The sequence below is a fragment of the Protopterus annectens genome, chromosome 2.part2, assembly GCF_019279795.1.
Source record: "Protopterus annectens isolate FY-2018-M chromosome 2.part2, PAN1.0, whole genome shotgun sequence".
Classification (NCBI taxonomy): domain Eukaryota; kingdom Metazoa; phylum Chordata; order Ceratodontiformes; family Protopteridae; genus Protopterus; species Protopterus annectens.
The window spans coordinates 420,396,369-420,418,922 of NC_056730.1; the positions used below are offsets into that span (position 1 = coordinate 420,396,369).

Here is a 22,554-nt window from a genome sequence, read left to right on the forward strand (position 1 = left end):
GGGAATTCAATGACTGCTCCCAGTTTGCAACCATCTACAAGCTTAGTTAGCAAGAGGCCTCGGACATTGGCTTTGACATCCAAGAAGTAGATGCCAAAGAGAAGTGGGCCTAGCAGAAAGCCCTGGAAACTCCACTGGTGACCAGCCTCTTTGTGGAGGTGGACTCACCAATTCTAACCTCCTGGGTCCTATCAGTGAAGGAGCTAGCTAACCAGTGTTATAAAGGGGTTTATACCTAGTTATGCAAGTTTTTTGACAATGTCAGTGTGAGGTACTGTATCAAATGCTTCAGCCAGATCTAGATAGGCAGTATGCATGGTTATCTCCTCACCCATTGTCTTAGTGACATTTTCCAAGAAGTCTATCAGATTCAGTAAGCATTACCTTCCTTTGACAAAGCCAAAATGGGATGGATCCGGTGTCTAGAGGTCTCCTATGTTCTTGTTGATACAGCTTTGCAAATAAGACTAGTTGGCTAACAGGGCTGTAACTTCCAGTATCTGTTGAAGGTCCTCCGATATGAAGGGGGATGACCACAGTTCTCAAGGTCCTCCATTATAAAAGGGGATGACTGCAGTCCACTACTCACATGGCATAAAATCTGTTTTAAGACTATAGTTAAATAACGACTCCAGGGGGAAAAATATATGGATTCCTGGGGAAACTCTCTAAGCAAATAACAGATGGGGCAAATATTTGCCCTACTCCCCTCTTAAACTGGTCTGCAAATACCCGTAGCATGGACTTGATTGTAGAGTTTAACATCTCAACAAGACCATTAGTCTGGGGATGGTCTTCATGTGCTTCACCCCACAGTACTTCCACAGACAAGCCAGCAGGTCCGACATGAAATCGGCACCTCTGTCGGTCAGTATTTCTTTTGGGAAACCTGCACTGCTGAAAATCTCTAACAAAGCATTTGCCACCTTTTCTGTCTCAATGGAGGACAGAGCCACTGCCTAAGGGTATTGTGTAGCATAATCCACTACCACTAGGATATACTTTTTCCCTGTGGCACTTGGGGTAGTCAGAGGCCCCACAATATCCATAGCTACCCTCTGAAATGGCTTCTCAATCACAGGCAAATGCATCAAAGGAGCTCTCACCTTGTCTCTTGCCTTGCCTACCTTTTGGCACTGCTCACAGGTCCTGCAGTACCCTGTTACATCTCTGGAAATTCCAAGTCAATAAAAGTTCTGCATAATACGTCTCTTGGTACATCTGATGCCCATATGACCTGCAAAGGGGATTATTATGGGCTATGGCTAGAAGCGCCAGATGGTAGGCTCTAGGCACTACCAACTGCTGTACTCTGTAACCTTCTAGCCCTCCCTCAGGGGTCCACTCTCCATACAGTAACCCTCTGTCCCAGTATACAGATCCCCCTTTCCCTTGAGAATCAGGTGCCTCCCTAGCTAGCTGCATCAGGCCTTGCAATGTAGGGTCTGAGAGCTGACCCTGTCTCAACTCTCTCTTTGTAACCCTTCCCAGCTCCCCTTTCACAGGAAGTCTGGCATCCTCTGACAGTGGTGCCTGACTGTCAGCCTGGGTACTACTACTCACCTCTACCTTTGCAGTCCGTCTGTCCAAGGGAACATCAGTACCCACAAGCAGCTGTGGCTCACCTTCAGTTTCACTGCTACAGAGTAGCTCCCACCCTGAAGTAACCACCTCACCAGTCCTGGCTGCAAGTATGCAGTCTGTCCGGGTCTCCCCAGGCTACCAGACCCACATCTGCCTCATCCAAATCCTTCCCTATCAGGACATCTGCAGGATGGTAGTTGGGTATCCTGGTTGTCTCAAGCCAACCTACTATTGGCATTTTGTCTTTCCCACTTACTGGCTCTCACCTTCTTTCCCCCACCTTGCCTCTAAAGACATCTGTATGCCACATGGCCCCACTGGTTGCATTCAAAACATTTAACCGTAGGTCTTGGATGTGTACCTGGACTAGTGGCTTCCCCTGCTACTGGCAGATTCTGTTGGGGCAGTCTGTACTGCCCACCATGGGTTCCTTTAGACCCATGAGCAGTACTGGGGGTCCCTTTCCTGTGTAGGGATTGCTAAGTATACGTCTCCCTTCTTCCCCAACAATGAAGTAGCACATTGTCTATCAGTTAACCAGATCCTCATGTCCTCAGTCAAAGTGCTAAGGGCTTGTTCCCACACCAAAAGGTCTGCCAGCCCTTCAGAACTGGTGACCTGACATCCACTCACCCACCTATGAGAAGAAGTGCTCAGTTCAGCAACATATTCACACACACTTTCATCTGCCTTGTGTATACGCTCATGAAACTTTTTCCTATACGTTTAAGGTGTTAGCTTAAAACATTCTAAAAAGTGATTTTTAACAGCAGTATAATCAAAATATTTACAATCAGCAAATTTTTGACAACACAGTTACTGCTTTACCGTGGAGTAAGGGGGTCAGGAAAGTACCAAGAGTCTTTGGTCAACATCATACAGTTTACATACCCTCTGAAACATATGAATGAAACTATCAAAATTATCTCCCTCTTTAAACTGCGGAAGACATTTACTGACCTTTTGTGCTTCTGGGGTCCAGTTACTCCCTTTCCCATTACTCCATGACTCTGGTGAAGAGTCAGCATCTCCCCCCTCATGCTGTGCTGCCCACCATGGGTTCCTTTAGTGTACTTAGCAATAGAATTATAAGACTTTCATATTATTTTTGACTGATGCTGTTTGAAGATGGTGAGCTGGTCAAATTTTAACAGAGGAAACTTTTGGTTTTATACATGAAGGGGCAAAGTATAGCTGACATTGTGGTTAATAGCAAATTTAGACCACCAGATGCTAAAGTTTGCAAGTCAGTCTCCTTCTAGGAAAGGGACTTCTTCATGTGGGAATTGTTCCATTTGTACTCGTAGTTGATACAGTTTCTAAAAATGAATGGAGTCAGTTTTAGCCCAAATCAGAGTTGTTCATGTAACACTGCTAGTTGTTGTTGTGTCTTTCAGCTTTTCCCGGTTAGGGGTCGCCACAGCGGAACTCCGGTCCGCTAATGATTTGATTAGCAGTTGATTTTTACATACCGAGTTGCCAGCCTTGATGCACAACCTTCAACGAAGGTACGCCATTCACGCAGGTCTCCAAGCAGAAGACGCTCTAACAGAGTTGAACCAGACGTCGTCTTACTGTGAGGTGACAACGCTACCGCAGCACCACCACCGCGGATATGTAACACTGCTAGTATCATTTATATTTTAAAAGTGCCTATGTGAGAAATTTTATGTGAGGTAAAGTCAAAGAATGTTTAAGGTGAGGTTTCAGGAGCATATTAGGGATATAAAAGATAGATGCTGTGATAACCCTTTAGCAGTGCAATTTAGAAATTATCATTGCGGTGATTTTAGACTTTTTAAAGTCTGTACTTTAGAACTAATGAATGTATATATGGGGGAATTGGTCTCCTTGAAAGATAAATTACTGTATAAAGAAGCTTTGTGTATTTTACAACATGGTGCACTGGTCCCGAAAGGGTTAAACACAGACTTTAATTGGAAGAATGTAATTGATTTTTTTAGTGTGTTAATTGTTTTATTAGAGTTTATTTTATATACACACACACACATATATATATATATATATATATATATATATATATATTTTACTTTCCTTTTTTATTATATAATGTGTACTCTTTGAAGGCATTATTAAGCCGCGGTGGCACAGCGGTAACATTGTTGCCTCACAGCACTAGGTTCTCATGTTCGATTCTCGGCTGGAGCACCTTCTGTGTGGAGTCTGCATGTCCTCCCCACGGACGAATGGCGTTCAAAAGACATGCATAGAATGGGTGTGCCTTCGCTGAAGGTTAGGGCATCCCATAAAAAATCTACTGCCAATCATTAGCAGACCAGAGTTCTGCTGTGGCGACCCCTAACCGGGAAAAGCCGAAAGAAGAAGAACAACTCTTTGAAGGCATTGTCGAGGCGCTACAGTTGAATAAAGCTTACTTGCATCTGTGGCTGTGGTTCGTACTTATGGTCATCTTTCACCTGGAAAGCTATCTCAACCTCAAAATTAGCTTTGTTTAACCTAATTAGTTCTCTTAGTTGCCTACTTAGTTCAAAGAGAGAGTTTTTATCTTTATGGACATTACCCCTTACTGATTTTTGCCATGATGATTTTTTCCCTTTTGTGCTACATTCTGTTTGGGATGCCACCGGGGCAGTTTCTGGGGCTAGTCCTCAGCTTACTTCTGGCAGGTACAACAGCCTCTATGCAGCCACTGACATGACTGCACTCATTTTGGGAGAAATTCAGCACAGGCCGTTTTATTCCTGGGGTTTGCAGGGGCATTACATTTTGATAAACCATTATTTAATAAAAGGTATTTGCTTTGGAATAGTTCCTAACTGTAAACTGGTTTAATGGGATTATGGAGTTGATTTTGTACAAGACAGCTCTATAAATCAGACCCTACCAGGGAGGATGAGACATTGGGGGAGGAGGTGCAGGGTTCCCCCATATTTGTGAGCACAAGGTCAAGAATGTTGGAGCCTCTAGTGGGTGTATTCATTATCTGGTCAAGAGTATTTGTATTTATGAAGTCCAAGAATCTCTGTGTCTATAGATTAGAGGCCATGTAGGATTACCAGTCTACAGAGGGATAATTAAAGTCTCCCACGAGTAGGGTGTTAGCTTGGATGGCAAGTGTCTCAAGTAGGTGCAAGTATTCATTGCGAGCTTCTCAGGACATTGAGGGTGACCTATAGCTGGCTAGGATATGAAACAGGATTTTGTCTATGGTGATCTGCATGTGAAGGAGCTTCTAACACGTCATTCTGTTTGACCACTCTAGAAGTATGCTTGTTACTGATGAATACTGAGTCATCTCCACCTTTAGCCCTAGTCTGTGTAGATACTCCTCTAAAAGTGTGGAAGGCACTGAAATCTTGCACTGCCGGGGTAGTCTCTGCTGATTTAAATCAGGTCTTGGAAACTGCACAGATGTCTATACTTGAATGTGAGAAGGGCTTGGAGGGAGTGAAACTTTTTTAGGTGCCTGGCACTGAGCAGCAACACCTTACGATTCAGCTGATTTTACTATGTCGGTATGTTAGTCAACTTGGTGGCCAAGGTGATCTTTGTTGTTTAGGAAGATTGCTTTTCATCATCTCAGCATATGTTAGTCTGTGTGTGTGTCTTGTGTGCTATGGCAGGTGGGTGTTTTGTGTGTGTGGTTTTGACAACCAGATGTGCACTTGTATAAGAGAGTTTAACCTCTAGTGTTATTGTGCAAGTAAACATCTTGCGTACTGTGTTTGCATCTTTAAGGATTACATGTTTCTTGGTAAACATGAGGTAATTGTTACACTGCCTCAAAAGATGCCCATATCCACCAACCTAACTACAGAGAAGTTAAGAAATTTCATATTTATAGTGTCCAGTCCTTTGGTTGATGAGCTACAAGGGGTGGTGTTATTGGGGTTAGAAGGCTACTAAGGGTGCTTAGTTGGTGCAGACTAATAAGGGTGCTTTACTGGGGCACATTATGCTTAGCAGTACGAACTTCTATTAACTTTAATGTTTACACAATATTGAACTATACCACATCTTTAGGTATTAACACTCAACACCCAACTATAAGCTTGTCAGAGTGCAAGGTATTTGCTACACATTATTTTGTTACAGGGTACACCCGCGGTGGTGGTGCTGCGGTAGTGTTATCGCCTCACAGTAAGACGCTGTCCGGTTTGATTCTCAGCTAGAGCGTCTTCTGCGTGGAGACATGCGTGAATGAGCATACCTTCATTGAAGGTTGTGCGTCAGGCCTGGCAAGCCGGTACGTAAAAATCAACTGCCAATCATTAGCAGACCGAAGTTCCGCTGTGGCGACCCTTAACCGGGAAAAGCCGAAAGACACAAACATTTCGTTACAGGGTACAGTTTAATGGACTGTTCTACAAGGAAAATTTGCTTTCCAGGTGTTTGCTACTGTACAGGATACAGCTAACCATGCAAATGAGAAATTTATAGCAGCACAGAAAAAAAACAGAAAACTAACTAATGAGCCCTCTGGCCAATAAAATGACAATACTGCAAGTCCTTTTGTGTATTTCCCAAAGGAGACAGTAGACAAACACCTCCTGCCACAAGATAAATAAACCAAGTCCTCCTAGCTGTAAAAACGCAGTAGGAGTCTCACAGGTGCAATGCTCCCCCAAACCAATTAAACAGCTAGCTGGAAATCCCTTGCTAAAGGCAATTTCAATACAGTCTTACAGCAGTAGCTTTTTTGTGAAAAAACAGTGAAATGCACATATAAAATCAGGAAACAGTAAGGATCTCTCAAAGTAACTTAAGCAAGTGCAATTTAGCAATTAAAGGTACTTAACTTTGCCTGGATGGCACTGCATACAAGTAAAACACTTCTGGAATGCAGGCTAGACTCCAAGCTTTGCTAAGCTCTAGGAAATTAGCAGGAGACAATATGTAGTAAAGGTTTACTCAGCAGTAATACTGATTTGCTGGGTGGGCACTAAATATAATGGATCTACAGAAAACAACGGGTGGGCACAGTACATAAATTGTTTAGAAAACAGCAATGAAAGAGGGGAGGGACTTTGGCCTCCACAATTTATGGTAATCTGATTTCCAGAGAGAGAGCCTTACAAAACCACCACAACAAAAGGGTATGAGGGTTGTTAAAGGGTTTTATTTTTCAAGCTGATTGGTTAAAGAGGAACAAGCAGGCTAGGTATAGAAGCGTCCAATCAAATAAATCCAATACTGGAGCTCTTACAGAAACTTTAACAATGTGATAATGGGGCATGGGGCAGACTCAGAATGCAAATTTAAGCACTTAATGATAAGCAGAATATAAAAACACTGAAGCACAAACTGGAGCAGCGCCAATTCTCTCACTACTGAACTTCAACTACAGTTTAAGGCACCAGACTATGCAGAAATTTTTCAATAATACTGTTTATGGAAAAAATGTAGTAATAAATAACCAAGTCAAATCTGGTAGTAGTACCAAGTCCTGTCACAATTGTGAACTGAACTACAAGACTATGTCCCCAGAAGGGCTTACAACACAAATGGATAGTTTTTACAACTAATTCTACTTGTGGAAACAGAAGTGCAGAATAGTGCAGAATACTGTAGAAACATAAAAATTGCAAATCTGCAAATTAAAATACAAGACTAAGGTCACAACACAAATTAAAAAAATGCAAACAGATAACTTTTTAGGCTAAACCATGGAAAAAAGCAGAAAAGTATAAAGTAGTTTCACCACACAGGTCACTAAAAGTGCAACTTAAATATTTAAGCATAATTTAAATAATTCTCTTTCCTTTTTGATGAAAAGCTAGTTATTCACAGTTCCGCACATCTCCAAGTTTTGGATAAAAGACCAGTACACAGTAGTGTTACACATCAAACTTGGAAATGTCAAAGATTAGGTATGCAAATGGTACGTGACCAGAGTTATGGCAAGTGGATGGGGGTGTTAATGCCAAAAATTCTGAAAGTTTTGACATTTGGGTGGGAGTTGTGTGTAAGTGTTTGTGAGTTAGAATTATGTATGTATATGTATAAAGTGTATATAAAGTGTTTATACATACATATACGCATACACACACAGATACAATATAGATCTACAGATACATTATTTTAGAACGAAAATGCTTCTCTCAATGTCACTTAAAATCACCAAATAAAGCAAACATACTGATTACAAAATAAATAATGAAAAGCTGAGAAAATATACAACACTTTACTCTAAAAATACATTAAAGTAAGGGCTTTTGCCCTTCACATGTAAGCATTTGGAGGGCTACAGTAAGAAAAGGAAAGAGAGGTCAGAGTAGACTTAAGAGTTCAAACAGTTTGACACCTGGGTTTTTCTCTTCAGCTTTTGTGGTTTCTGTGATGAGATTTCCAAACTACCTGTTCTCTAAATAAAAAAATAAAAAAGCATGAAGGAATGCCCTTGAGGAGCGAATGGTAGGTTAACGAATTTTATTGATATTAGTAGTATGCAGAGACCTGGAACTGGAGGACATCAAATATTTTCCTCACCTTAAGGTAAATGTTTAATCAGGTAAATTACCCTCACAGCTGAAACTGAAATGGCTTGGTTAACAGGTCAGTTCGAAAGGGAAGCCAGTTCGCTACACAGTCTTTACTTCCCCTCTTGCAAGTTTTACTTGTTGATTTACTCATTTTATTTCATTTTACATTTAACTGGGAAAGTCCAACTGGACACAAGTTTTTCTTCAGCAGAGGCCCAAAGAGAAAAGCTCCAAGTTACTGAAAAGTCAGAAAAATCAAAACATTTAAATAAAATACATAGCAGCAAAATACACTCTATACAAAACAGTACTAAAAAGTAAACTTTTACATATATAATAGCAGCAATGGCACTGTTGACAATTGTTGAGCATTGTTAATATAGATCATAAGAGTACACAGATACAGAACACAAGTTATATTCGGAGTACAAAGAGTTGAGTTACATTTCAGATTACAAATTGTAGAGGTCTGATCATTGGTGAGCGATGTACATATGTTCATATTCAGTTTTTATAAGAAAGGGAAATGAGAAGGAAAATATTCTGTGTGTGTTTTGGGGTAAAGTTGTCGTTTTATCCAGGAGTGTTGCATGAACAGTCAAGATTTACATAGATGTGCTTTGAGTACATAAAAGTAACAAACACATTAAGATTAACTTGATGAAAATGGTGCATACGACTGCCAAAATCAAGGCACACAGAAACCATAAGACATTCAAAAGCATACTGAAACTGCTTACAGGCCAATTTTCTCCGATTTCCAATCTGTTTGTTTTACACTTTGGTATTTTTTATTCCTGTATTAAATGAATTATAAAGAAAATGTATCTGTGCTATCTATTTAGTGAATATTTATTAAAACAAACATGTTACTCAACAGGAAAACCAGCTTTTAAAAGGGTGATCACACACACTGGTTAACAATGCAGGATGAATGTATCACAAAATACCAAACTATACGTTCTTTCAGTTGTGAGTCTGCTTTACCAAACTGCTCACAGTTTAAATTTATTGCAGTCTCTTTGATAAGCCCAAAAGTAGAGTAACCCACTATCAGTGCTACATAAAAAGTAAACAATAGCAACTTACTTCCAGAACTGCAGACCTAAAGGCATCTGACCACATCTCATAAAGTACAGTTGTGTACCTACCATAAATGTAGATGTTCGAGTGTATTCACTGTTGCAGTCATTACTCTTGGGGTTATCCTGCTGGCAGGCTACCCGCAGTCGGCCTGAATTCCAAAATCTTGGTCTGGCGTTGGTTGCCGTCACCTCTTCCCTGACGTCAGTGCGCCAGGGGTATAAAAGATGCAGCCGACGCCATTTTCTTCAGTTTTTCTTGCCCCAGATGTCAGGTGCTCCCAAAAGGGTAGACTAAAAAGGTTATGCCAATAAACATGCATGCAATAAAGTAAACATTTCCTTCATCTACAAGCAAATACACCACATAGGTTGTATAGAAAAGAGAAGTACAGATAAGACCCAGCAAATGAAAGGGGGATGGTGGGAGTGTAACCTGGACTGCAACAGTGAATACACTCGAACATGTACATTTATGGTAGGTACACAACTGCACTATGTTCATCGGGTTTCACTGTTGCAGTCATTTCTCTTGGGTTGAATCCCAAAGCTGAGGATGGGTGGCTGGGCTAAATAGGATTAGGAGAGGCTATGAGGCCCTGCAGAACTGCAGTGGCAAAGCCTGCTCTGGATTTAGAGTAGAGAGGTAAGTGGTAGTGCTTTGTAAAAGTGTGCACTGAACTCCAAGTTGCAGCCTCTAAGATGTCTTTGGTTGGTACTCCTCTGAGGAAGGCTGCTGAAGTGGCTGCTGCTCTGGTAGAATGTGGCCTTAGGCACTAATTTGCCATGCTGTGAGTAACAGAAACGAATGCAGTGGCCTATCCATTTTGAAATAGTCTGTTTTGAGATAGCCTTTCCTTGTGATCCTGCAGCATATGTCACTAAAAGTTGTTCAGTCTTTCTGAAAGCTTTAGTTCTGTCCAAGTAGAAGCGAAGCTGTCTGTGTATGTCCAAAGAATGCAGAAGTCTCTCACCCTTGTTCTGAGGGTTTGGATAAAAGGTAGGCAAGTGAATGGTTTGGTTAAGGGCCACACTGGACACCACCTTAGGCATAATGTAGGGTTCGTCCTCAGAGAAACCCTGTCTGGATGGAAAATGATAAAAGGTTCCACAGCCATGAGTGCCTGTAACTCCGAGACTCGTCTTGCAGAGGTTATTGCTAGGAGCAGAGCTGTTTTCCAGCATAAAAATGTTATATCAGCTGTTGAGGCTGGCTCAAAAGGAGGAAGTGTGAGTTTTTCCAAGACATAATTGAGGTCCCATGCAAGAGTTGGTGCTCTCCTTGGAGATCTTATGTTTTTGACTCCTCTGAGGTACTGCCTTATTAAAGGATGAGAAAACATTGGTGGTTCCGTATTGTAATGGGCTGAAATGGCAGAGGCATGAATCTTAATTGATGAAAAGGATAGGCCTTTTTCCAGGATCTCAGTTAACTATTGTAAAACCTGAGGAATATTTGGTACAAACGTGTCAATTCCTTGTTCCTGGTTCCAAGCACAGAATCTCTTCCATTTTTCTGCATAAGATTTTCTGGTACTGGGCCTCCTGGCCTCTAAGATAACATCCATTACAGCTTTGGAAAGAGGAGTGTTCTGAATGGCTACATTATCCGCAATGCTGCCAGATTTAAGGTCCCGAGTTGGCTGTGCAGGATCAGATTGTTTTGTTGGGTCAGTAAGTGAGAAGTTTGAGGCAATGTCCAGGCTGCCAGAGTATTTATTTTTCCTGGCAGGAATTGTGCTTGTAGGTGAACTTGATAAGTCAATGCTGTGTCCCACAGTCATGGCTTGTCTGGAGAGGGGGTAGGAATGTGTGCCTCCCTGCTTGTTTATGTACCACATGACTGTAGTATTGTCCGTCTTTATCAGTAGTTGTCCTGGATGAAGTAGATCCTTGAAAGCTGTCAGGGCATTCTGAACAGCTAGCATCTCTTTTTGATTGATATAAAGATGCATCTGGCTTGCGGGCCATGTGCCCTGAATACATTTTCCTGCCATATGGGCCCCCCCAGGCATAATCTGATGCATCTGTTGTTAGTGTCTGCCTGGCTGTGGGTAAGGTGAATGGCTGTCCCTTTTTGGGGTGACAGGCCTGTGCCCACGATCGAAACTCCTGTTGCAGGCAGGGAATGAGGGTAATTAATGTTTCCAGGCTGTGGCAATGTTGAGTCCAAACACTTTTTAGATACCATTGTAGTTTCCTCATATGCAGTCTGGCATATGGAATTAGCAGAATGCAGGATGCCATGAAGCTCAAAGCCTGCAGAATTTTTCTTGCAGATAACTGGGTCTTTGTTGCCAACATTTTGAAGCAAGAAGTCAGTTGCCTTTGTTTGTCTGGCGTGAGATAAGCCATCTGGGCAGTTGTATTTAAGCTTGCACCCAGGAATATTATCGCTTGAGAGGGTACTAGTTTTGATTTCTTTTCGTTTACTGTGTACCCTAGGCAAATTAGTAATCTTTTTACAAACGCCAGATGCTTTAGTAGAATGTATTTGTTCTTCGCTTGAATAAGGCAGTCATCCAAGTAAGGATATATTTGAATTCCTCTTTGTCTGCAAAATGCAATTACTGGTGCCAGGCATTTTGTGAAGACCCTGGGTGCAGTAGGGCAGTGCAGAGAATTGGTAGTGCATTGAACCAGCTATGAATCTGAGGTATCTTCTGCAAGATTGTCTGATTGGGACATGCAGGTATGCCTCTTTTAGGTCCAAAGTTACGAGCCAAGCCTTTTTGCCCAGCATGGGCAGTAGCTGCTGCAGAGTCAACATTTTGAATTTTGGAACGTCCAGAAATGTGTTTAGAGTAGACACGTCCAGTATTGGTCTCCAGGCTTTGTCCTTTCTGGGCACCAAGAAAAGTCTCAAGTAAAATCCTTGTCCCTGCTCTTGTTGTGGTACCTGTTGAATGGCCCTCATGTCCATGAGGGATGAAACTTGCTTTTGTGCCTCTGCCCATTGATTGTGTGGCAGGTCTGGCATACCTTTTGCCCTTGGCAGGGTGTGAAAGTGGAACCTTTAGCCTTGAGACACTATGTTCAAGACCCATTTGTCCTGGGTAATCATGTGCCAATTTGGTGAAAAAAGTGCTAGTTTTCCCCCTAAGGGGGCTGCCAAAAGATAAGTGCTTGGTTCTGGCAGAGGAAAGTCATTGGGACTGTTTCCTGTATGGTTGCGATTTGTCTTCTCCGCTTTTGGAGGTAGAAGCAACCCATTGTTTAGGCCTGTATGAGCCTTGGGGCTGGGATCTGCCTCTAGGGTGTCTGTATCTGCCTCTTTGTGGCCTGTCTGACACTAATCCGGGTGGCTGTACCTGTAGGAAATCCTTAACTGTCTGCATGGATTTCGCTTTATCCTCCATTTTCTTCAACACCTCTTCTGCCTCAACACCAAACAAAGTATCATGCTGTAATGGAGCATCCAATAATTTTGCTTTAACATGATCAGGCAGATTCTGTTCCTTTAACCAAGCATGCCTTCTGATGACAAAACCCATAACAGCAGCCCTGCAAGAGGCCTCCAGTGAATCAAAACCACATTGCAAAGTATGCTTTCCAACTTGTTTAGCTGCATGCAATAAATCCTGCATTTCCTTGATATCAGAACATTCAGAATTTGTCAACATTTTCTGTTTAAGCAGTGACATTAAGTATTGCTGATATTTAAGCATATGAAACTGGCCATTTAAAGCCCTTACAGCCAAGGTAGCAGAGGTGTAAACTCCCCCCCCCCCCATCTGTCCAGTGCCCTAGAATCCCTATCAGAGGGGACAGGGTTTTTTGCAGTAGAAGCCTTGACCCCTTTGGGACCCTGAGAAATATTTTCTGGGTCAGCAGCAGCGTTTTTGTATAGAAATTTATGAGAGTCTGGAACCCTGTAGTACCTGTCTGGCTTAGCAGGTGCAGGAGGCAAAGAGCTAGGAGACAGGCTGGACTCTGAAAATGCATCATCTACAATGTCTAGAACTGGTGGAATAGCAAGAGGCCTGTGCTGAGGTAGTAAAATAACATCTCTGAGCCTTTTCTTAGATTCTGAGTAATCGTGGCTCTCCCAGTGAAAATGCTCCCTCATGGTATGCAGGGTTTCCCCAAAAGAATAATCCTCAGGGGGAGAGGCTGAAGGAATAGATTCTTCAGCATCAGAATCCTCATAGGGAGGAAAAGAGTATCCCTGTTCAGAAGAGGAATCAGAGGAAATTGAAACCAGATCAGAAGAGTCATATTCTGTCTCTTGCCTAGGCCTCTTATCAGGAGGGGGATGGGAATCCCTGTTCAAAGTAATTAGGTCTTCGACCATTTTAAGCATCTGTTTCTTAGGCATGAAGTCTGTCCAGGAGAATGCTGTACTTGTTTCTTTGTCTTTAGAGCTGTTTTAGTCTTGGTCTTTGAAGCGGAGGTTGGCTTGACATATAATTATGTAGGTCTGAAAACACCCTCAGAAGCCGATGCCTGCTCAGCGGCTCCAGACCCATCTGAGGGAATAGTTTCCAGAGGCCTAGTTGGCTCCACGTGGGAGTCGGAAGCGGCCTGTGGCTCTGAGGTAGCTGGAGTCAGGGGCTGCGAAAGTGCCTTACTGAGAACCGGCAAATGGCCTAGCGGGGGCCTCATCGTCGGTTTTAGACCTCGGATGCCTGTCCTTTTCCTTGCACTTTTTATAAACTCCGGTCGTCGGCTGTTCCGACAGCATTATATAATTAAACCTTCAGCCAAAGTAATGAAAGGCAAAATCGTACTGACGCTTAATAGTACGTTGGTTAAATCTAGCACAAAACCGACAGCTAGCAATGTCGTGATCAGGGCCTAGGCAAGGAATACAGTAAGAATGAAAATCCTTATGAGGTATTTGCTTCCCACAAGAAATACAATTGTTAACTTTTTCTGACATCGGTCTGGAGCAAGAAAATAGTTTCCCCAACGGGGTACTTAGCTTTAATGAAGACTTCAGATCTGAAATTCGATTTTGAAAATCTCAGGAGTCGGCCGACCGGCACTTGCAAACTGCTTTTGCTTCGGGCACCGCACAGCAAAAAAAGACTGAAGAAAATGGTGTCTGCTGCATCTTTTATACCCCTAGCGCACTGAAGTCAGGGAAGAGGCGACAGCAACCGACGCCGGACCAAGACTTTGGAATTCAGGCCGACTGCGGGTAATCTGTCAGCAGGATAAATCCAAGAGTAATGACTGCAACAGTGAAACACGAACATCTCAACAGTTCCATCTTTAAAGGCAATTTTCCCTTACTTTGTATGCTTTACAGTGAGCACAACCATGAGAAAAATACTTACTTATACAGATAATATTCTGCTTGATCTACTTCTTCTCTTGAAGAAATGTTGTCTACAAACTAAAAGTGAGACAAATAAATTATTAGGCAATAGAAAAAAGCTGATGAAGAGCTAAACTTATCTAAAATATTCAAAATATATTGCTGGGCACAATGCACTTGCACACACCATAAATGGCGTGTAAACTACCAGAAACTTAAAGGCATGGATACAATCTGTCACCCAGTCATGATATGGATAAAGGGCATCATTTGATCAGTATGAACATAATGTGGAAGAAACTGTCATCAGATCAAAAAGTGTATCATGTGTTTTTTAAAAGCAAAGTCAACTATGATTTGATGCTATGTTAATCTAAATAGCCTATAGCTAAAGGTTTCTGGTACATAATAAAAACCATACACATAGGCTGCAACAAGTTCCATTTCAAAAAAGCTGATCAAGCACATCTGTGGGCTACAGATACAAGTATTTCAATACTGCACATGTTCTATACACAGTTGCCTGAAAATCTCTCTAAACTATGAAACAGGAATGTCAGTTTGTGATGACATGCAGAAAAGAAACACAAGATAAGACTACAACTTATCTAACAAAGGTGAAACAGTAAAAAATCAACATGATCAAAAACAAAATAGAAAAGCAAACACTGGCATACTGAGACAAAAAATATCCTATTTTCTCCCGGCCTTTTACCTCTTGCCTCTCCTTTATAGCAACATTGCTTGCGTATGGTAGCATGGATGTGGAATGACTTGTCAACATACACACTCACTGTAGACCCTTGATCATGCTAATCAAGACTAAAGAAATATTTAAGCATAATGGCAATAAAAAAAATAATTCTTTTCTCTACAGACAAAATATCAGAGTGAATCACGGCAGGTCCTTTTTACACTGTTTCAAGGATCAATGCCAGTACACAATGAAGATTCTGGTTTTGCTATGTGAAATCAAGACCCAATTCTAAACATCTAAAGAAATGCGAATGTACTACACCAAAAGCCACCTGCTACAAACAGTAAAAGGGCAGCCTGAAAAAAGTGTTTTGTAGGTCCATCCCCCAAGCTTTTTATATATCACACACACACAACTCCACAGCTGTACAACATTTGGGGAATGTTGAACATTTTATACAACAGCATACCACATTCTAAAGCCTGCACTTGTCTTGCTCTACCAGAAGCAAGCAAGTGCTTTCCAAAGTATTGCATGCCAAGAAAACAGTGTTACAGATAATTTTATGGTGTGAATAATTGTTAGGTACTTAGTACACACAATAAAATTGTATTAATGGCCAACATGAATTCAATCCAAATCTGGCAATCAAACCACATTAATTGCTAAGGTGGTAGATATTCCAACTTACTCGGTCAAAGAAACCATATTTAAAAAGAAATGCTTTCACGCAAAAAATATTTTTAACTTAAAAAGATGCCCCAAAATTATCAGAAAAATCAATGCAAGAGCTCCCGTAAAAAACGCAAATCACAACTTTACAGACTTCATGTGAAACATGAAGCTTCTGTCCATGGTCATTTAAGTGATGTAGAAGCCAGTTGCGGAGTTCAAGCATCAAACTATTAACAGATACAGGGTATAACTGCTTGGGCAGCAAGGCCATGCTGCCATCTAGAGGCTGTGGAGACCTACAGCTCTAGAAACTAAAGTTCAAGACATTTTTATCACAGATGGCAAGCAAGTCAAACAGTATCAACGGTTACATCTCTAGTGCACGACTTCAAGAAGAAAAGAAAACAGACAATTACATAAGGTTTCTTGCATTGTTGCAAGTCTCTGTTTTTATTACTTACAGTGCTTAGTCCTGTTATTTTAAGAGTTGTTGCAAATGGCTTTAGCTGAGCTACTACTACTCAGGGGTTTAAATAGTAAAAAATATACATACTGCAGTTTAAGAAGGGAAATTTGGACCTCCACACATGGCTATATTTTGCCAAAAGCCATTCCTTACTTCTTATTAACCCGTACTACAATCTTGCGTCAGCTTTTTTCATAACACATACTTTTACATACTACAATGAGGGATAAAAGCAGGACAGCTGTACTATTATGTAATCAGAACAGTAATATAATACCCTTTTTAGCACTTAGTTTTACTAAATGAAAACACAACCCTCGCATGTAGGGTTCATAGAAAACACAATCCTCGCATGTAGGGTTCATAGAAGTGAAATATTAGCTCTCATCTAGGACTCAAAATTAAAACTTTTAGCATACCATGCTGGTATCAGTGCCATTGAACCAACAAGAGCCTCTGGACACATCTAGGGATATATTTTTTTGTTCACCATCTTTCTTAGCAGTATTGGTTCTGCAGTTAGCACTCTAGCTGATCAGGCTAAAACAGCTGATAGTGGCTACGGCAACTGAATATGGATAATGTTGATTATATTATAAATGCTGAAATTAAATAAATAAATGTCACCCTCAAGTATTCAGCAAAATTGTAAGTTTTTGCTATCGTTTTTAACGTATCTGCCAGCCCTAAGGTCACCATATCAGTTCTTGATGCCTACTTGATAAAGACTGAAAACGTGTGTGTGTTTGTCTACGTAGCATGACTAGAGTGGAGTAGAGGTTAAGGTGGCAGAGAAAATATTACAAGGCAGAAAAGACTTGATGAAGCTCTGAAGCAAATGGTGATGTGACATAACGGTATACAACAGCATAAAATCTGAGATTTTACAGCCAGAACTGACTGCATCCAACTGGAAATGGCAAGGAACCACTGAAACTAGTGTGAGAATACAGTGACACGCTACATTTAAACTGAAGTGGAGGGATCACAATTTCTAAGGATTAAGCCACAAGTTTATTTACAGGGTGGTAAGGCAGCCCAATATGCAAGAAGGGAGAACGAGACAACAGGAAATAAGAGAATGGCTATCATGGGCAATGCCAGAAGCCTAGCTGGCAAAAAGCAATGTCAGATGCTTGCAAAGACAAATGTAAACACTTCAAGAAATAACACAAATACAAACAAACTGAAGCACAAACGCTTCAGGAAAGAAATTATCAGCATTTTTAATTATTATATGTTTATTTTCTATTAATGACTGCATAGCCTTTTTATCTGTTCACTACTTAAATTACTAAATGCATTTTTCTGTTTCACTGTATATAATTCGTATATTTTGTTTTCACAAGCAAATGCTGAAATTAAGGGATTACTTTTTGGTATAAATGAGCTCACTCTCCAACAGAAGAGCAGCTGTATAATTTTTATTATCACAGATTCAATTGTCTGGTAAACAATTTCAGTTCTGATAAGGTTTGAGAAATATCTGCGGTGTCTGCTGGTATAAAGGTAAGTTCTTTGTTAGACTCTGCAATCTCACTCTCAGTTAACACATTAAAAACTAAATTACCATCATTAAATTACACTGTGTTCATTTACTTCCTGGAATGGCTCCTTGTAACTGGCCCCTGATTTACATTCCTTCCTTTCATTTGTCCTCAATTGCTGTAACTGTTCCTCCATTCGTGTTGTGGGGGTAATGGCAATGGCTTCCGTTGTAGTACTCATTACATTCCGTTGTAGTACTCATTACATTAAAAACTAAATTACCATCATCAAATTACACTGTCATTCTAAGGCCCCTCACTGGTCCAAATAAGTAATCTTACAAGTTAGCACTAATAAACCATAAGCACTACTTACTCTTATACTCTCTATGATTACCTTGTCCCCTATTGGTCCGTTTTAATTCAGTTCCCTATATTACTCTAGCATGTCCAAAGGTCAGTCAATGGTTTCCTCTCCAGTCCAGCTGGTGAATCTGGGAATTTTGAGGCAATGTTACAACTGTCTCATGTACACGGACAACCCTCTCCTCCTCCAAACAGGTTCAAATATATGTGAGAGATGCAACCATATAGCCAAACTGGAGGCTGAGCTCTCTCATATCAAAACTGGTGTAACCAGTCAGGAGGAGAAGGTAACCTCACACAACACAATTCCAGTATCACATAGTCCCACCACAACAGCGAACCAAACACATAACACAAAAACATACTCGGAGGCTTTAAATAAAAATCTACCTAAGCAACAGAGACCTCCAAAGCAGACATCCAAGCAAACGCTACCCCCAAAAACAACACGTACAATACATAGCACACAAAGTCAGTGTGCCAAGCAGTCACAGCCCTTAAGGCTGAATAACACACCTGATACTCTTGTAATAGGTGACTCTACTGTCAGACACACTGACGTCCCGCTCACCAGGCTGAATAAAGAGAAGGTCACAGTGAGCTGCCCGCCTGGCGCTAGGATCCGCCACATAACGCAAGCACTCAGGTCACTCCAAAGCAAATACAAATATGACTCAGTCATTGTACATGCTGGCGTGAATGACCTGAGATGTACCTCCCTCGACTACATGAAGAGAGACATAGAGGAGCTCTCTGATCATGTAGCCCAGGCCGGTATGACCCTGACCTTGAGCAGCATCTTACCCTCACCTAGAATGATGCCACAGTATAAAGACAAAATGATCGATTTTAACAATTGGCTAAAATTTTGGTGTCATTCAAAGGGGATCCAGTGTCTGTCAGCCTGGGATGACATGCTCGACAAGCCACGTTGCTTCGCTAGGGACGGCTTGCACCTGTCACCCCTGGGCTTTCGGATATTGGCAAAGGCTCTCGCCACCCCCATAGTGCCTTTTTTAGGCAAGGCTCAAAAGTCAAACCCACCACCATAGACAACACAAGGAACAAGAAACTAAGGGTAATGCTGCTAAACGCCAGAAGTCTTAACCTCAAGATGCATGCACTCGAAGCTCTCCTCAGTATGGAGAACATAGATATCTGTGCAGTGGCAGAAACCTAGTTCAAGGCTCCAGAGAGCACCCCAGCACTACCAGGTTATATCTCATATCATGCTTTTTGGCCCCAAAACCAGGACCGAACCACAAAAGGAGGGGGAGTTTCCATATTTATCAAGGATATCCATACCTACAGGTTAGTGGCAGTGCACGAAGTATCGGAGACCATCCATGTGCAACTGACAGTGGACAAAACTGCTTTTCAGTTTATAGCATCCTACAGACCACCTTCTCAAAGTCAGGAATCCCACTCGGCTTTCCTGAAAGCATTGGAGAACACTAAGATCTCTCCAAACACCATTATATTGGGTGACTTCAACTACCCAAACATAGACTGGGAGCATTACTCAAGCCCCAGCACCTTAGCCCAAAGGTTCCTGGAATTTATAAACTCAAATGCTATGGAACAACTAGTCACCACTCCCACAAGAGGGGAAAACATACTAGACCTGATCATTACCAACATGGGGACCCTATGCTCCATACCAGAAGTATATCCCTCATTTGTAAGATCAGACCATAAATTAATTTCACTGTATATCCACATCCCAACCCCACCCCCAGCCCAGAAAACCACAGTGAAAAACAAAGCGAACTTCACACTTCTCAAAACTGAAGTGGAATCCCTTCAAGGCCCCAGGGCCAGTGGAAACTACGGCCCAAACTGCAGAATCCTATATAAACGCATTCTACGGACATCTCCAGGAATGCATGGATCATGCTATCCCAAACAAAATCAAGACCCAATCATCCAAAGGCAGGTGTCCAGTCTGGTGGACCCCAGCCATAAATAAACTGTACAACAGAAGGAGGAAGCTACTACATGATAGAGCAAAATCCCTAAAAGGGAAGGCATCTCTGATCAGTACTAGCAAAAAATTACGATCCCTCATAAAATCCTCCAAGGCCAGCTTAGAGAAAAAAATTGCACAGGACACTAAAGACAATCATAAAGCTTTTTTCAGTTATGTTAGGAACCTGGGATGCAACTCCCAGACTTGTTCTGAGTTGATTCTAAACGACAAAAAATACACTGAACCCACAGACATCACCAATATCCTGGCAGAGAGGTTCAGTGCAAACTTCTCCACCCCCTCCCCCTCAAAAGAGCAAGTATCTATCCCGGCAGAGTGCAGCCTCCCAAACATCTCTGATGCTCAGGTGAAGGCCACCCTCTCTAAAGCAAAAAACACTGCGTCCATGGGACCAGATGGCGTCCTGGGTTGCGTCCTACATGAACTCCAAGAAGAACTAATCCCTCAAGTAAAACTGCTGTACAATCTCAGCCTCACTACAGGATATGTGCCCAAAGAATGGCGTACAGCAACAGTGGTCCCACTCCACAAAGGTGGCGCCTCTGCGGACCCTGGAAACTATCGCCCCATAAGCCTGACTAGCCTAGTATGCAAGGCTATGGAGAGGATCATCATGGAACTCATAAACAAAGACATTGGGGACCTACAGACACTAGATCCTACCCAATTTGGCTTTGTCAAGAGCAGATCCTGCCTTTTGAACCTGGTCGACTTCTTCGAAACAGTCACCAAGGCCATAGATGAAGGGAAGGTAGTCCACACAGCCTATCTGGACCTCGCAAAGGCATTTGACAATACCCCACTCGGGCATCATAGATCAGCTATCCAGCCTAAATATAAACCCCTATGTCACAAGATGGGTCGCAAACTGGCTCAAAGACAGAACCCACAGAGTCAGAGTTGCTGGAACCATGTCAGACTCGAAACTGGTCACAAGTGGCGTCCCACAAGGTTCTGTCCTGGGACCTCTCTTGTTCGGTATTCACTTTTCTGAGGTACAGGCCAACGTGGGAGGACTATGGCTCACCAAGTTCGCAGATGACTGCAAACTGGGTGCCATAATCGACTCTCCAGCTGACACAAACATCCTTCAAAAGGTCTCGCAGAGATGGATAACTGGTGCCAGAGCCATGGTCTAAAGCTAAATGCAAAAAGTGTATAGTCATACCCTTTGGCAAAAACAATGTGCCCACAAATTACCACATAGGTGGTAACCCATTAAGTACAGAGAAAGTAATTAGGGATCTGGGGACCCAAGTTGATAGCAATCTCTCCTTTGACAACCACATTGCCAAAGTGGTTAGAAAGACCTTCTACATAGCCCACCTCATCATGAAAGGATTCACATCTAGATCAAGAAAGGTAATCGTGCCCCTTTATTCATCCCTCATCAGGCCCATCATAGAATACAATGCCCCCTTTGGGATGTACCTTACCCGACACCTGCAGCAATTAGAAAGACCCCAAAAGTACCTCACCAGGAGGATCAAGGGACTCAAACAGATGTTATATGCTGCTCGGTTAAAAAAACTCCAGCTCTACTCAGTTGCATACCGCCTACTTCGAGGCGATCTATGCCTGACATATAAAGCTATGTCCAACCCAGAATTAATGGACATGCTCCACCTCAGTAAATCTAAATCCCTTAGAGCCACGTGCTCGAGGGACTTGAACCTCAGCACAGAAATAAATAGAACATGCTGGAAGGACAGATTCATAACCCAGAGGCTCCCTTCCCTCTGGAACAGAATTCCAATTCATGTTAGGCAGAGCACCTCACTGACTCTTTTCAAGAAGAATCTTGATGAGTGGATGGGGAATCGTAGGTTTGTCTCGGGGATTACTTCCGTGTCACTATTAGACAGAGGCACAGTAAACTAAACTTTAAAAAGGGCACAGTATACTCAAATCACGGGGTGGCGTAAGCCAAACACAATCGGGCTAGGCTTATAAATGCCCCAGGGCAGATAGCCTAGTATGAACCTATGAACCTAGTGCAAAGGGTCCACAGCGGTCACAATCTTCAAATCTATTATTACCCTTTCATGCTGCAAACACTGTATAACAGTTTGTGATGCTTCAACCAATTGCTGTGGCTCATTTGTTTGTTGAAGCTCCACCCCCTTGTCTCTACAGTGACCGCTGCTATTTGACCAAGTAAAGACAGCACCATTTTTAAAATCATTAAAATCCCTTCTTAATTTTCATTTTTTAGTCTCAGTTAGCCCCTTTTCAAAGTCTGCCAATCTTTCTATTGACTCATGAAATAACACAAAATGGGTTAGTTTCAATATCAACAAACAAGTCCCTAGAAAGTTCCAGAATTTCACTTTTAGGATTACTTTCAGTAGAGTCAAAGAGTGCATTCATAATTCTCATATATTGCCTTGAGCAATTCAGATTCAATGTCTGCCATTGCTTTAGCAACTCTGGATAAGTGTCATGATAAGTTGGCATTTTGGTTATATGCAACCCTCTTG

At 41.9% G+C, this 22,554-nt stretch overlaps 1 protein-coding gene across 1 annotated transcript in view; it reads right to left on the bottom strand.

Annotated features, from left to right (window-relative positions):
* Window positions 1-22,554, bottom strand: part of MRPS27 (mitochondrial ribosomal protein S27) — a 1,668,787-nt gene that overhangs the window by 1,545,710 nt on the left and 100,523 nt on the right. Inside the window, exon 2 of the mRNA XM_044063934.1 lies at window positions 14,413-14,471. Coding sequence (XP_043919869.1) covers window positions 14,413-14,471 — 59 coding nt within the window. The remainder of the gene's footprint in view (window positions 1-14,412; window positions 14,472-22,554) is intronic.